The 16,790-nt window shown below is 43.7% G+C and overlaps 1 protein-coding gene across 2 annotated transcripts in view; it reads right to left on the reverse strand.

The window, feature by feature from the left end:
- The window catches only part of LOC137641566 (pleckstrin homology domain-containing family A member 8-like), a 179,607-nt gene that overhangs the window by 35,635 nt on the left and 127,182 nt on the right, over positions 1–16,790 (reverse strand). Inside the window, exon 5 of one of the 2 annotated variants that reach the window (XM_068374253.1) lies at positions 10,913–16,164. The exons of the other annotated variant lie outside the window; for it this stretch is intronic. Within the exon in view, the coding sequence (XP_068230354.1) occupies positions 14,182–16,164 (1,983 nt within the window). The 3' untranslated portion in view covers positions 10,913–14,181. Of the gene's footprint in view, positions 1–10,912; positions 16,165–16,790 lie in introns of those variants that run through there. 2 annotated transcript variants of the gene reach the window in all.

Below are 16,790 nucleotides of genomic sequence, written 5' to 3' on the forward strand. Positions count from 1 at the left end.
CTTGTTTGAATGTTCTTACTGTATTTTCGGCCTGCCCATTACTGCTTGGGTGATAAGCGGGTATCAGTATATGCTTTACACCATTTTGGGTCATGAACTCTTTAAATTCCTCAGCCACAAACTGTCTTCCATTATCAGACACGAGCTCTACACAAACCCCATGCAGAGCAAATACTCGCCGCATGATCTCGATGGTATTCATAGGTGTAACTGATTTCATTGGGTGTACTTCTGGCCATTTTGAATATGCGTCAATCATAATGAGGTAGAGTACATTTATCCCAGGAATGGTCCTGCGAAATCAACATGTACTCTTTTCCACGGACCAGAAGGCCATTTCCACGGATTACCCTCAGCACGAGTCGGCATTGGCTGTGTAGCCTGACAAGCAGAGCACCTTTGCACAGTGTTTTCAATATCTTCATCGATATTCGGCCACCACACATGCAAGCGAGCTAAACCTTTCATCCTAACAATTCCCGGATGACCACGATGTAGCTCTTCTAAGATTTGAATCCTATATCTCGATGGTATTACCACCCTGGCACCCCATAGAAGACATCCCTCTTCAATTGAAAACTCACGCTGACGGCTATGGAAGGGTTTCAGTTCCTGTGCTATGTACTCAGAGTCTGGGCATCCATTTCTTGTATAATATAAAGCTCTAGCCAGTACAGCATCATGCAAAGTTTCCCTTGCAACAGATTTCCCAGTTATAGGAAGAGAGTTCACCTGGTGCCTGTTAAATGCAGTTGCTTCTTGTGTCCAGTTTACAAGCTTATCTGATGCATCGGATTCACAGTCTGGTAAAGGCAACCGTGAGAGTGCATCAGCATTTCCATTGTCACCTGAACGACGTAATTCAATGTCATAATCATAAGCTGCCAACTGTATAGCCCAGCGTTGTTTTCTTGCAGCTGCAAGGACTGGAATGCCCTTCCTGGGTCCCAGAATGTATGACAGTGGTTTGTTATCTGTAATAAGGGTGAATTTACAATCATATAAATATTGATGAAACTTCCGTAGTCCAAAGATCATTGCCAAACCCTCACGCTCAATTTGGGAATGGTTACATTCAGTGGGTGTTAACATTCTTGATACATAAGCAATTAGTCTCTCTCCGTTACTAGTGATATGGGAAAGCACTGCTCCAAGTCCTTTGGGTAATGCATCTACTGCCAACGTCACAGGTTTACTCAAATCATAGTGCACTAATACTCCTGTTTCAGTGGTCAGCATTTTTTTAATCTTGGATAAAGCTCTTTCACACTACTGACCAAGGCCATTTTCTCTCTTTATGCAGTAATTCCGTGAGAGGCGCTACGACTGATGAGAGATTTGGCACATAACGACGGTAATAGTTTACCAGCCCCAGGAAGGATTGCATTTCAGACCTTGATTCTGGCCTTGGTGCCTCCGTGACTGCTGCAATGGCATCCTCCGTCATATGGATACCCTCTTCATCCACAATGAAACTCAAATATTTCAAGGAGGGCTTCATAAATTCACATTTCGACAAATTACATTTCAACCCATTGATGTGCAACCGCTCAAGTACCTTTTCAAGATTGTGTAAATGTTCAGCTTTGGTTCTTCCAGTAAGACTAATATCATCTATGTTGCATCCACAAGGTCCTCCTTGCAGAACTTTATCCATTAAAGACTGAAAAAGTTGTGGTGGTGCTGAGACACCATATGGTAAACGTGTATATCTGTACAAACCAAGTGGTGTGTTAATCGTGACATATTTCCTAGATTCCTCATCTAATTCCACTTGCTGATAGGCTTGCGATAAATCTAACTTTGAGAAAGATTTTCCACCGTTCAGTCGCTGGTATAGTTCATCTGGATTTGGCATTGGATGTTCAGGGTTTTCCACATAACGATTTATGGTGACCTTGAAGTCACCACAGATCCTAATAGAACCATTGTCTTTTGAAACTGGCACTATCGGTACCGCCCACTCACTATAGTCATCTTTCTCAATAATTCCTTCCAATTCTAGTCTTTTAAGTTCTGCATTCACAGCATCCCTGATTGCACAAGGAACTGTCCTCGCTTTATAAAAGATTGGTTTTGCATCCTTTCTTACACGAATATGAGCCTTTATATTCTTGGCTGTACCCAGTTCACCATCGAAGACATCACCATATTTCCTTAACAGTTCTTCGAACTTTGAGGTTTTCAGAATATCCGAATGCAGATGATTTACAGCTAACTTTTTCCAGTCAAATTTCGCAAAATGCAGCCAGTCCCTACCGAATAAGGCAGGTCCATTCCCCTGCACCACATACAATGGCACTTCCTCCACTCTGTGTCCATGAACTTCCATAGTTATGTAGCATATCCCGACGGCTTCAATTTTTTCTCCCGTCATGGTTTTCAGCAAAATATTGCTGGATTGAAGCACTGTATTTTTCAGATGTTTAGCGTAGAACTCTTCACTTATCAGTGACACAGAAGCTCCCGTGTCCAATGCCATATCAATTGGTATCCCATTTAATTTAACTTTCACTATTATCTCTGGAACCTTATTGTTCCTTGCTTTCATCTTCTTAACACAGTATTTCAATGTATGCACCAATTCATCCTGTAGTTTGCATGCTGGTCTCCTCCTCTGCCATGTGGGTGACTAGTTGTTCAAGAATTACATTTCTGGGCTCGACCTGTGTTGCTCCGTGAAATGCTCCTTAAAGCACCATTTCTAAGGCATAAATATTGCTAAATATACCAGAGAAAAAAGGAATGCATGGATGCCAGGAATTAACCCAGCTCGCTCACTCAATGAGTGTCGGTATAGTTACTGGGGCATGATAGAACCACGACCATAGGTCCCTCACCAGTTAGACCTCTCCTTTATTGACATCCCTTACTACGACTATCCTCCCTTCACCCCTACACCTCCCCACCCCCCTACCTTTATTCCTCCTTAGCACCAGCGAAGGTTCAGACGTGTTTTTCATTGCTCTGTGTTGTTTTGTGTTTTTGAAGATGTCCGATGTTTTGGAGATCCCTCCTCCCAAGTTGAGTATTATAGTTGTCTGTTTAGGATTTCGAGGTAGCAACACTTGTTAATTCAATTACCTTGTTGGTTTTTTCTTAGACGTTTGTTCACATTCCCTTACGGGTGTGTTCGCGGCCATTTTGGTGTCGCTTCCTCTTGATCTCCTTGGTTTGTCGGACTTTCCATTAGCCCCTCATACTAATTGTAGTCCCTTTTTGTGATCTGGACATCTATTTTAATAATTGGGCATGATTTCATTTTATTTAGGCCTTTTGGACAGTGTTTGTTGACCTGCTTGGCAGAGTCGTATGCGGCTTCGGTCGGTAGCCTTTCAAGAGATTTTATGTATTCTTGAGTGTTTTACGGGGAGTCAGAACACATGTTGTTTGCGCTCTGCCCTTCCTAGTCGGTACTTTACCCGATTTTGGAGGCTTATTTTGTGCTTAAATGTTTTTTTCCATTCCTAGTCGGCAGCTACCCGGTTTTGGAAGGTTTTGTTATTATTTTCTTTTACGGCATGTTCCTTTCCCCCTAATTTACTCTATTTGTCGATTTAGCCTATTCAATTACATTTCATTGTCTTTTATTTTTGTGAATTTATATATTTCTACGTCTGCCATTACTGTATATATTGTTTGTTACGTGCTTCGCGGGAAGCTACATGCTTGCGCCTCATCGGGTCTTTCCTTTGTGTTTCGGAGGGTGGTACCACACAGAGGTCACCTGATTTTGTGGGTAGCACTCTCCTTGTTTCGCCACCAGGCCCACGAGGCTGAGTGTGCGCCTCAACTCACGACACCCCCTCTCGGGTTATCCATCCGTTTATCCTCCCGTTCCGGAGGGCTGGGATAATTGAGAATCATTTCTACTATTGGTGGTTGTTTCTTTGATCGGATACAGATATCCTACTCTGTTCTGATATTTTTCTTTATCCTATAATGGTTTATGTATTTTGGTAACTGATTAGTTCACGAGAGAGGGGGACAGCGGTGAAGTTTATGGTGCGTGTTAGAGTTATTACATAGCATTTAATTTTTTAGGCCAGACTTATGCACGTATTCCGGAGATTTATTTCTTACATAGAGTTAAATTTTGTGCAGGATTTACACGTCTTCCGGCGCTACATTATCTATTTTTCTCCCATCTGTCATTAGTCATGTTTATTTACTTTATGTATTCCAGTGCCTACGGATTTGGATGATGGTTCCTCGTCTGCTTGTCCCTTATTGCTTACGCTTCCCACTCCGGTGGGTATCCCGTGTGCTGAGAAACTCATTACAATTATAGTCTGGCGGACTGGTTATCGGTATCCACTCATCGTTCTTAGGCTCCGGACCTTTATGTTTCTTATTTCTGGCATGACAGAGGGGTACGTTGTTTATTGAATGCTATTATTTGATTACTCTCTTAGCTCTTTCGCACGCGTGTTTTTGGCAGTTAACACAGCGGAATTTACTCTTTAAGTTTTATCGCCGGGGTTCCTGGCAATGGATAATTTTTTTTATACTCGTGTACCATTTATCTTGCAGGGGGTACGCTATCAGGAGACGGCATGTACTGCTGTATTGCAGCAACTTTGTGGCCATTAGGTTTGTCGCTCCCATGCCAGGTGTGCGGTCCCGGTGGACGACCTGTTGGTCTGGCATCCGGATGGGTGCGAGATTTGTTATGCTCTGGACTCTGACGTGACTAGTGATTCGGTATGTACTTTTTTCTTTTCCCCGTTTTATATTTTCTGTCTGTCTCAGACTTTTGATGATATTGGTTACATTTATGTGGGAACAATATTTTGATACATACTGATTTTAGAGTGATAATGCGATATTCCCCTGTACCACCCTTTCATGATTTCTAACGGGTGTCTCTTTCAGGCCTCTCCGGCCATCAAGAGAGCTTCCATTGCGACCCTCAAAACCTGGGTTGGTGGTTTTGGTTGCAATGTTAAGGCCAGACAGCCATATATTTTGGCGGAGGAGATGTGTTCCCTCCTTTACCCTAATGCCAAGATGTCGGCGGCGGTGGCTTCTGATGTGGCGGCACCAATCATCGCCAGGATTCGCGATGAGACTCAAGCCTTCCCTGATGATTTAGTGGGCTTAGGCGATGATGTTCTTGATGACGTGGCTGCGATTAACTTGAATGTAGAACCTATGGTCGTTGATTCGACTGGTACAGGTAGGGTGGTAGGTGATGTAGGTAGCATGCGCTCTAAGGTCCCTTTTCTTAGTCCAGTGCATTCTCTCTCTTCCTCTGCTTCAAAGGCTAAGTCCCCAGATTTAGCTTTTGATCCGGCGGCTTTTTCGAGTCAGCTTATGGCGCAAGTGGGAAGTATTGTACAATCCCATATTGCCCCTATTGCTGATCGGCTATAGTTGTTGAACTCTTTTGGCGAACGGCTTTAGAATCAGGAGTCCATGATGGAGTCTCTTTTGAGGTCCAGTCTCCCACAGCAACAGCAGTTTCTGGTCCCGGATGCTTCTAAGCTACCGGCATTTGTGAAGAGCAACCCGTGGAGGTTAGCTCTACATGCCCCATTCTCGGAAGGCATGTTGACGATTGAAGGTTGTGGTACTCGGCCGGTTGAGGATTTTGAATTTTATCCACCGGGTTTGCAATTCCCACTCCCAGGTTACACACGCTAGATGGAGGACGCGCTTGTCAGGGTGGATAAAGTGCCGAAGGAGACTTATTTTTTCCTAAGGAACAAGCCCAGTCCACCTGGTTCCAGACCCTGAATAAATGGGAATGCTTGGACACGAAGTTAACTCCTCACAAGGGCACGTGTTTGTTGACGAGGAGCAAACTCCTACTCCATGCACTACCAAAGTGGTGGATCTTACTTTGACAGCGGTCATGGAGGATAAACCTATGCCTCAACTTCGGGAAACCGATCTGACTTCTTTGCTCTTCCCAGGGGACCAAGTTTGCTGGATTGATGCACCGGCGACCTTCACAGCGGGGAAGTTGGCTCCGGACTGTGCGACGACACAGTTCAGTGAATGTCTTCCCCAGTTGCCAGATTCGTAGATTCGGATGGAATATGAAGCTTGTGTTCGATTAAGTAGATCTATTAATTCGGCTACTATGGCGGAGATGTCTTCATTAGTTTACGCTGATGAATCTCTCTTCAAGATCCTTATAAAGTCTTCGCTTCACGCGCTTCTTAGCGGAAGCTTCCATCCGTCATGAACCTAACAGGTTGATAAAAGCCTCGGTCTGGGGGGCAGACCTTTTCCCACAGGATGTGATCAATGCCATCCTCAGTGAGACAGCCAGAGTCAATCAGACCCTTCGTGTTAGGTGGGGTCTTGTTCCTAAAAGGAAGTTTGAATCCGGTGGCACACAGTTACGGAGTAGGAAGAAGGCGAGACGGTTTCTTCCTTTCCAGGGTTCCCAACCCCAACCTGTGGTTCAGGCAGTGCCGGTGTCTCAGATGCTACTGTCAGCTTGTGCTGGTAAGCCAGCCACCTCAGCCTTCGACTTCCTTCTCAACTTCGCCTGCTTTTAATCCTGCCAATGAATCGCAAGGCCTGGTTCAAGGGAATAGTAGGCAACCGAAAGGGAGTACGTCTAGAGGACCTTTTCGCTACAGGGGAGGTGGTCGAGTTTCCGGGAGGGGCAGAGGATCCCGAGGGAGCCGTGGTGGCAGGCCATCGGCAACCCAATGAGGATCCGCAGGTAGCGGGGAGGCTATTCAGTATCTGTTTCGTCAGAGGTGGACGTTCAACAAATGGGCACACAGCATCGTGTCCAACGGTCTAGGGTGGAGTTGGATTCAAGGACCCCCTCTACCGGTCACCTTTTATCAGAGTCCGACAGTAGATCTCACGGATTTCACCCGAGATCTGATTCTCAAAAATGAGGTACAGGAGGTCAGGCGTTTAAAATTTCAAGGTCGCTTGTTCAGCGTGCCAAAGAAAGACTCCGACAAACGAAGGGTCATTTTAGACCTGACTCGTTTGAATAACTTCATTCATTGCGACAAGTTCAGTATGCTGACCGTTTCGCAGGTACGGACCTTACTTCCTCGTGAGGCCGTCACCACCTCTATCGATCTTACAGACACTTACTATCATGTTCCAATAGCGCGTCATTTTCGTCCTTTCCCGGGATTCAAACTGGGCAAACGGGCATTAGCCTTCAAGGTGATGCCATTTGGTCTAAATATCGCTCCCTGGGTATTCACGAAGTTAGCGGAAGCAGTAGTCCAGGAGTTGAGAACTCAAGGCATACAGTTGGTGGCCTATCTAGACGATTGGCTTATTTGGGCCAACGGCGACATGGAGAGTCACGAGTCGACGGACAAGGTCATAAAATTTCTGGAACATCTAGGGTTCCGAGTCAATTTCAAAAAGTCCCGCCTGGTTCCGGCGTCGTGCTTCCAGTGGTTAGGTCTCCAATGGGATTTGAACACCCACAAACTGTCGATTCCCCCGAGGAAGAGAAAAGAGATCGCAAGGGGTACCAGAAAATTTCTCAAGGCCAAATTTACATCTTGGAGGGGCCAAGAGAGGGTCCTGGGTTCCCTCCAGTTTGCTTCCATCACGGACGTTCTACTGAAAGCCAAATTGAAGGACATCAATTGAGTTTGGCGGTCCAGGGCAAACGACCAATTTCGAGACAAGGTGTCAAGGATTTCATCTATCCTCAGAAAAAGACTTCTCCCATGGACGAAGGTCGAGAACTTGGCGAAGTCGGTACCTCTTCATTTTCCTCCGCCGATGTTAATAGTCCATACGGACACCTCCCTAAGCAGTTGGGGGAGGGGTGTTATTCTCCATTCAAGAAGGTCCAGGGTTTGTGGTCGGTGACTTTTCGTCAGATACACATCAATATTTTAGAGGCCATGGCGGTATTCTTGACTCTGAAGAAGCTCTCCCCGTCGCAAGATCAGCATATCAGGTTGGTTCTGGACAGCGCGGTGGTAGTTCATTGCATCAACAGGGGAGGTTCCAAGTCGGGTCACATCAATCAAGTAATGATTGCCATCTTTTCCTTGGCAACAAGGAACCATTGGCATTTGACAGCAGTTCACCTGGAGGGTGTCAGGAACGTAGTAGCCGATGCTTTATCCCGGTCGGCTAACCTGGAGTCGAAATGGTCTCTGGATCAAGCATCATTCCGTTGGATCTGCCAACAGGTTCCGGATCTTCAGGTGGACCTCTTCGCCACGGACTCAAACCACAAACTCCAATGTTGCGTGGCCCCCAACCTGGACCCTTTGGCCTATGCCACAGACTGGAACGCCTGGCAGAGGATCTACCTGTTTCCTCCGGTCAACATGCTGATGAAAGTCCTGGACAGGCTCCGGTCCTTCCGAGGACAGATTGCTCTCGTGGTTCCCAACTGGCCGAAAAGCAATTGGTTTCCCCTCTTGGCAGAACTCGGTCTCCCTCCTCAACGGATTCCCAACCAAATGTTGTCTCAAACAGTACAAACTCGCAATGTGTCAGCTTCCTCAAGAATTCTGAGTGCCCTAACTTTATGGACTTCATGAAATTTGCGGCTCAGAAGGATGCTGATATAGATCCCCTTAACACATTTTTCCTGGAATCGGATAAGAGGGATTCCACCCTTCGGCAATATGATTCTGCTATGAAGATGATTCTGCTGTGAAGAAGTCAGCGAGGTTTCTGAAGGACTCGGATGCTCAGACATTGACTGCCAATCTGGCTGTTACCTTTTTCAGAACTTTGTTTGAAGGAGGGCTAGCTGCTAGTACTATTACCACGATTAAGTCCGCCTCGAAGAAAATTTTTCAATTCGGGTTCAATATTGATCTTATGGATTCATATTTCTCATCTATTCCCAAGGCTAGTGCTAGACTAAAACCGGTAACCCGTCCACACGCGGTTTCTTGGTTTCTCAATGATGTCCTTAAATTGGCCTCTGACACTGATAATGACTCATGCTCCTGCATAATGCTTCTTAGGAAAACATTATTTTTGATAAGCTTAGTTTCTGGAGCCAGAATATCTGAATTCTCGGCCTTATCTATAGAACCGAGTCACATTGACTTTCTTTCGTCTGGTGAGGTCCTGCTATCACCAGATAGGCATTTCTTAGCAAAGAATGAGGATCCTCAGTCTCGATGGACTCCGTGGAAGATTGTTCCACTATCTCAGGATCTCTCCCTGTGCCCTGTCTACACTCTGAAAGCTTACTTAAGTAGAACTTCTGATACGTCTTCAGGCCCTTTGTTTGTTCGAGAACATGGAGGAACACTTTCCTTGAAGGGGATTAGGCAGCAGATTCTTTACTTTATTAAACAAGCCAATCCTCATTCAGTCCCTCATGCCCATGATGTCTGGGCAGTGGCAACCTCGGTTAATTATTTCCACCACATAAACTTTAAAGACTTGAAAGGATATACCGGTTGGAAATCACCTACAGTCTTTAAACGCCACTATTTGAAATCTTTGGAGGCCCTTAAATTTGCAGCAGTGGCGGCTGTGAATATAGTTCCTCTGGATATAGAAGAACCATTATAATTAGGTCCTGTCTTTTTTACTCCACTTTTTTCTTTTTTGCCTTGTCTCCCTTTATAGAGGGGCCCGTAACCTGCCTAGCCTACTCTCCCTACCGCCCCTTTGTTATTCATTGGTTTACACCCTACCCTCTGTTTATGATGTGTCTTCTTCAATTTCACAAAAAATAGGCTTATTGAGAAAGTCTTTCAAGATTTTCGGTGATCAATCTATTCTGAAGAAGTGTTTTAATTCTTTCATTCTACCTTGTTTTGAGTATTGTTCTCCTGTCTGGTCTTCAGCTGCTGATTCTCATCTTAATTTGTTGGACAGAAACTTACGGTCTATTAAATTTCTTATTCCTGATCTAGATATTAATCTCTGGCACCGTCGTTCAATTAGTTCATTATGTATGTTGCATAAGATTTTTCACAACTCTGACCATCCTTTACATTCAGATCTCCCTGGACAATTCTATCCTGTTCGTAATACTAGGCAGGCAGTTAATTCTAATAGCCAGGCCTTCTCCATCACGAGGCTCAATACTACGCAGTACTCTAGAAGTTTTATTCCAGCTGTGACCAAGTTGTGGAATGATCTTCCTAATCGGGTGGTTGAATCAGTAGAACTTCAAAAGTTCAAAGTTGGAGCAAATGCTTTTTTGTTGACCAGGCAGACATAGTCTTTTTATAGTTTATTTATGACATATTTGTTTTTGATGTTGTTGATAGTTTATTATATGACATGTCTGTTTTGACGTTGTTTCTTATTTTAGAATGATTTATGGTTAATTTGTTCTCTTCATTTATTTATTTCCTTTCCTCCTCACTGAGCTATTTTTCCCTGTTGGAGCCCCTGGGCTTATAGCATCTTGCTTTTCCAACTAGGGTTGTAGCTTGGATAGTAATAATAATAATAATGTGTATTATGTATTTATGCCTTTGTTTGTTATATTTAAATTTTTGAGTCTTGAGAGTTTCACCAGTATATCTGGCTGTTTATTTTAAGAAGTTCCCTGTCCTCTGTGCTTTTTGTTTTTGATAGTTTCTGTTTGGTTATTAAACTCTCTTTTTTACATGTTCTGTTTTTATTTTCAGTTCCTTATTTTTGAGTGTTCCCAAGCTTGGGACCATTTCTCTGTTATGATTTCACGGAGCGACACAGGTCGAGCCCAGAAAAGGGATTTTGACGAAGGAAAAATCTATTTCTGGGCGCGGAACCTGTGTCGCCCAGTGAACCCACCCTTCTCCTTTTCCCTCACCCTGGCTGGTCCAAGCTTGGGGTGCTAGGAGGAATAAAGGTAGGGGGGTGGGGAGGTGTAGGGGTGAAGGGAGGATAGTTGTAGTAGGGGATGTTGATGAAGGAGAGGTCTAACTGGTGAGGGACCTATGGTCGTGGCTCTATCACGGCCCAGTAACTATACTGACACTCATTGAGTGAGCGAGCTGGGTTAATTCCTGGCATTCCTTTTTTCTCTGGTATATTTAGCAATATTTATGCCTTAGAAATAGTGCTTTAAGGAGCATTTCACTAGGCGACACAGGTTCCTCGCCCAGAAATAGATTTTTCCTTCGTCAAAATCCCTTATTCAAGCACTTTTGAGACAAAGGATAGATTTGAAATAGGTCTATATGAGCTTAATTCCTGGTAGTTCAGTGCATTTTTCAGAACTGGTGTGACTATAGCCATTTTCTCAGATTTAGGAAACTTCCATTCATCAATGCTTGCATTTGCTATTCTCATTATTATTTCGGCTAGACTAGAAAAGTCTCTCTCTCTAATTACTTCAGATATTGGCATAGGATCGATCGCGCACTTTGTTTTCTTTGCTCTCTTGATAATTCTGGTGATGTCATCTTGTGTTATGTTGCTAAATCGTATTAATTTTGTCTGTGTGCTTGGTGTCTCATTAATCTGATGTTGAGTATTTACAAATGACCTGATTATACTTTCAATTTTGTTTTTAAAGAATACTAGAAAATTATTTTGCTAACTCCTGGTCACTGTATTCATCAGGTAGCTTCTTTTCTTTAACATTTCCCATTATACCATTCAATAGACGATATAACTTATTTATGTCTGTTGCTGCTTTGAGGATCTTTCTCTTATAGTATTCACTTTTTTTCCTTCTTAGTAGGTAGTTACATTGACACGCAGCAGTTTTGTATTTTACCCAAGTACTTTCAGTTTTTAACCTATTCCACTTTATTTACGTCTTTTTTCCCTCTTTTTTACCAAAGTCTCCATTAAACCAAGGAGATTGGTCTTTTACGGTTATAGTCTTTTCCGTTGGTGGGCACATGGTATCATATTCACTTTTACTCACTTTATTGTAAGTGGTCATAAGACCGTTAGCACACTTAGCTCCTAACAGACGGTCATCATGATCACAGGGAATGTTGATAGCATCATTTATTTTCTTTTGTAACTTCCTCAATAAATACAGTAGGAGAAAAATTTGACTTATGTCTAAAGTTTATTTTCTTTACTAATGCATGTTTCTGTAGAGGTCGACTAAACGTAATTAGTTTGTGAACTGGGGAGATAGTACATTTCTCTTCGACTTTTATATCAGATACAAAATTATTCATATCATCACTTATAACTAAGTCTAGCGTATGCCAAGTTAAAGTAGTTGTGCAGTTGACATTATTCAATAGTCGATATGATTCTAGTAACTCACTAAATGCCAAAGCGTCAGGATTTGATGCGTCATCCATCCAAAAATTGAAGTCTCCACAGATAACTAATTCGTTTTTCTCCATGATAACCTTTTCAATGAGAGTACTGAATTCTTAAAAAAAGATACTAGTTTGTTCTAGGAGGTTTGTAGATTGTTAAAAAGGATACTCTTTTATTTTTTGGTGTAAATTTTATTTCTATATATTCAAAGCTTGTTACACTAATTCTTTTCAACGTTTTTTGATGAGTAACTTTTATGAATAGAGTCCGACACCCCCACCCAACCTACCTTCTCTCGGTATGTGAAAGAAGGCATGTGTGGGGGGCGTCATTTCAGTGATCTTTGCCTTGTCCAAGTTATTTAGCCATGTTTCAGATAATGCTAGTATATCTAAATATTTCTCGTTTATCAATTCTCGAATTTGAACAGTCTTATTACCTACAGATTGTATATTTACATAACCAGTTTATGACATCCCTAGTAACCATGCTCAGTATTTTCCACTAGTCTTTTCAATTCCAAGTCAAAAGCATTGCAGTCTCTAGAATTTACTGTATGGTCACTTGGTCTGTTTAACTTTGTGCAGTTTATACACTTTGACACTTCCGAATTACAATCCCAGGTGGAGTGTCTCCCAGAACATTTTCCGCAGACTTTATCTTCATTCTTAGACTTGCAATCTTTTTCAAAATGTCCATACCTCTGACAGTGATAGTAGGTAATCACGTGGTACCTATCACATATGTTATAGATACCCCATCGTAACGAAACTGTCCCCATTATCATGAATAGCCCTCCGAACTTCAGGATCACATTTCAGCACATGGTGGGTGGTCCCCCGAGGCATTTTTCTATAGGACTACACTTATCTTCTATATTTTGGATATATTCCAGGCAGCAATTTCTTTGAATCAAAGCATTTACTACATCTTCATCATTGTATACATTGCATATCATTATCTTGGGTTTTAGTTTTCTGATTTTTCTCGTTTCAGTGTCAGCCACCAATGTCTGAATTTTGTTTGCCACCTCTTCTCTGATCATATTGTTTGCAAAGTTTACAACATTTCCATTCGTAGTTGACCTCGTGTTAAGTATAGGAATGTCTTTAGGTGCTTGTTCAACCTCATGTATTCTTTCAGTAATTTTAGATGTTGTATTAGTTAATTTAATTAACAACAGACTTTTATCCTTAAATTTGTAAGCAAATGTCGGTTTCTCCGGTTTTGGGTCTATCAATGTTTGAAGTGTTGCTTTAATTGATTCCATATTCATGGCAAGAATGTTAACTTTCTCAGTGAGGTCGGTGATCTGGGTGGAATTTGCTGCGTCTGCGCCAAGGTTCCCAAGTTTGTTTTCCAAGTCATCTATTTTCACATCTTGTTCGTTCAGGGCCAGATTACTCATGTTTACATCTTCCTTTAATTTTGATGTTACTAAATTGTTTTGTCTGGCATCACGAACATTTGTACACCTTCGGTGCGTAGCTGTTGAACGACTGTGTCTGCTAGCTTGGTGAAAATTGTTGGGGCTGTGTTCAGTCCAAAGGGCATTGATCTGAAGACAAACTTCTTCTTCTGTAGTCTGAATCCTAGGTAGGGGGGGAGAGGCGACTCATCGAGAGATGCCAGTAAGCATCTACCAGGTCTATTGAGACCGTGAACGTCCCTTTTGGCAGAAGGGTCCTTATGTGTTGCAAAGTAAGCATCCAGAACTTCTTGTTCTCGATGAACTTGTTGAGTGGAGACAAGTATAGAATGACTCTGAGTTTGTTTGAGTCTTTCTTCGGAACACAAAACAGCCTTCTCTGAAACTTGATGGACTCCGCTTTCCTTATCACCTTCTTGGTCAAGAGTTCTGAGATATATTCTTCTAACAAGGGGGTGGAGTGTTGGAAGAATTCTGGAAAACAGGGCTGAGTTTTCCTTCATTTCCACCCGAGTCCATTCGTAATTAGGTTGTGGGCCCAGGGATCATAAGTCCATCGATCCCGAAAATGATGGAGTCTGCCTCCTACCTGAAACCCCTCATTGCTTGGAGGGTCCTGCAGACTTACCTCTGCAACCACGTCCTCCTCGGCCCCAATTGTAACTATCTCTTGGAGAACCTCTCCTGGAACCTCTTCCTTTCTGGCTGATATGAAAGGAAGTCAACTGCTTTTCAAAGGTAGGGTTGAAAACAAGCGACCGAGTTACCAGCTGCTGAGGGACCATCTGGAAGGTGGTCTGAGGCACTGTGGTCATGGCAGTAACTTGCGCAGGTCTTCGAGGTCTCCTTGCCCTCTTGTTCTTGGGTTGGGGACCTCCCTCCGTAGAACACTTCCTCTTTGATGACATACCCCATTTTTGGAGAAGGTTCGTGCTCTCCGTCGCTGCCCTCGCAATGACCTCTTGGACCAGATCTTGTGGAAAGAGGTCTTTACCCCAGATGCTCGAGGTAATCAACTTCTGTGGTTCGTGCTGAATGGTCGCTGCAGCCAGGACAAACTCTCTGCAAGCTCTCCTTGCCCTGAGGAAAGCGTAAAAGTCCTTCACAAGGGTACCCATGTGAGACTTGGCCAGGAAAAGGAAGATTTCTGGGGTACTATGCTTGCTCGCACTTAGTTCCAAGCAGTTCTGATGAGAGAGAGAGGCTGCAAGTCTCTCCTTCGACTCCTGTTCCTTATTCAGAAGATGGTCTGGCAACTTAGGAAGGGTCTCGCAGAACTGCTGTCCAGCAATCTCCGGGTCTAATTTGGCGACGGAGAAGGTTAGGTGGACATCCTTCCACTTTCCTTCACTAGTAGGCAGTGCGAGGGAGAATGGCTTGCATTCTTCCAAAGTTGGGCAGGGTTTTCCCTCGTCGGCAGCCTTGACAACAGAGTCGAACGCTTTCTCTGTAAAGGGAAAGGAGATTGAGGAAGGGGCAAGAAAAGTAGTGTGCTTCTTGCTCAGCGCTGAAACTTTTGTGTTGGTATAGTCCGATCCCTTCAGGGTCTTCAAAAGGATGGCCTGCGCCTTATCGTGTTCAAACAAGATGACCTCCTTAGGGACCGTTTCTCCTTGGGTCGCACTCTCGTCCCGCAGTCTCACATAGCACTCGGGATAAGCAGAGAAGCTAGGCCAGAACTCGAGGTCTTCAATAGGTCTGGCTCCCAGCTTCTCAGAAACAAACAGTTTCCCATCCATCATGCTCATGTGCTCCACATACCTCCAGGGATTGGTATCGGAGCAATGAGGGAGATCGGACACTCCAAGAGGCTTCTTAGACATGCCCTTGACAGCCTCGAGACAGTCAATCTTCTGCATGGTTCTTTGCTGCTGTCTGAAGGACTCCAGCATGGCTTTCTGCTTCTGTTGGTACGACTCCAGCATGAGTTTTATGAGTTTAAGAGTCGCCAGATTCTCATCACTCGCACTGGCCTGAGCAACAGGTTGTGGAGTCGGTGCAGAGGACGTCAATGGTAACGACTGGTATGCGGCCAAAGCAGAGTGGGAGTCTTCTGTCGCCGTCGAAAGGGATTCTTCTTCCTCCATGAGGGGAAGATCCTTGTCCTCTTCAGGGATGCTGTGCAGCAGGTGTTGTTCTTTGCCGGAGGACACATCTGACATCCTCTCTTGCTGGATGTCCACATCCTCTACGGTCCTATTGGTGTCAGAGTCAACCTTTTGCTGGCTGAAGGGAGACTGAAGCTGTTCTGGGGACACCATCGCGATTAGACGAGCCTTGGGGAACAACAGACGCCACAGGGAGTTGCTCGCTACGTGTAGTCCCGAGGAGGTCTGGAACCCCCTTACCCACTTGCGAAGGGTAAGCTTCGCCAAGATCCTAGTCCCTATGTGAACTGAAGGGGCTTTGCCGAAGCTGTTGGTTAGAAGAGTCGAGCAGATGGTGCAGTCTTTCGGGTTCCAATACCTTAGGTTCCTTGTGATGATGCCGCAGGGGGCATGAGACCTACACTCCGTGTGGCCACAGAAGTCCCTCCCCTTGCGGTTGCAGAAAATCGATCCACATGTCTCCTCAGGATCATCCTGTAAAGAAGGAGACAATTTCAATGAGTAGATCTTGTATCAAGGATATTTAAAGCATGCATTATATAATAGCAATAGCAATTACTATTGTATATGGTAGCTTAGGGTAGTAAGCTTGAAGGGAAATAAGAAAAGACACATATCCGAGTGTATTCTCTTCCCAAACTATTGCCGAGACCTCTGTCCGTAATAATACTAAGCTTCCCTTATAGGGAAGGTTACAAGGGAGAGAAATTCTAGAAACTAGAGTTAGTGTTAGTAAGTAATTCATACCAACATCATCCACTTATAGTACTGTGTTAAATAAGATCAGGTATTGTAAATCCCAGATGATCAACGAAAACCATTGTGGAGGATTAATTTTATCTTAATTTATTTTTTTTGTTTGCCAAATCAAGAGAGAGAGAGAGAGTGTGGGTGTTTATTTACTTAAGTTTTGTCAAACCGCAAGAGAGAGTAAGTGTTTATTTGCATAGTTTTGTGAGAGAGAGAGAGAGAATTTCATTTGCTTTAGTTTTGATTAGATCGCGGGTGCGCGAGAGAGTATGTGTGTATGTGCGTTTGTGTGTGCGTGTTTTGTGTGTCCGCGGTGCGCGCCGAAGAACAAGGATAATTAGCGAATGATT

Source organism: Palaemon carinicauda, chromosome 5, assembly GCF_036898095.1.
Source record: "Palaemon carinicauda isolate YSFRI2023 chromosome 5, ASM3689809v2, whole genome shotgun sequence".
Classification (NCBI taxonomy): Eukaryota; Metazoa; Arthropoda; class Malacostraca; order Decapoda; family Palaemonidae; genus Palaemon; species Palaemon carinicauda.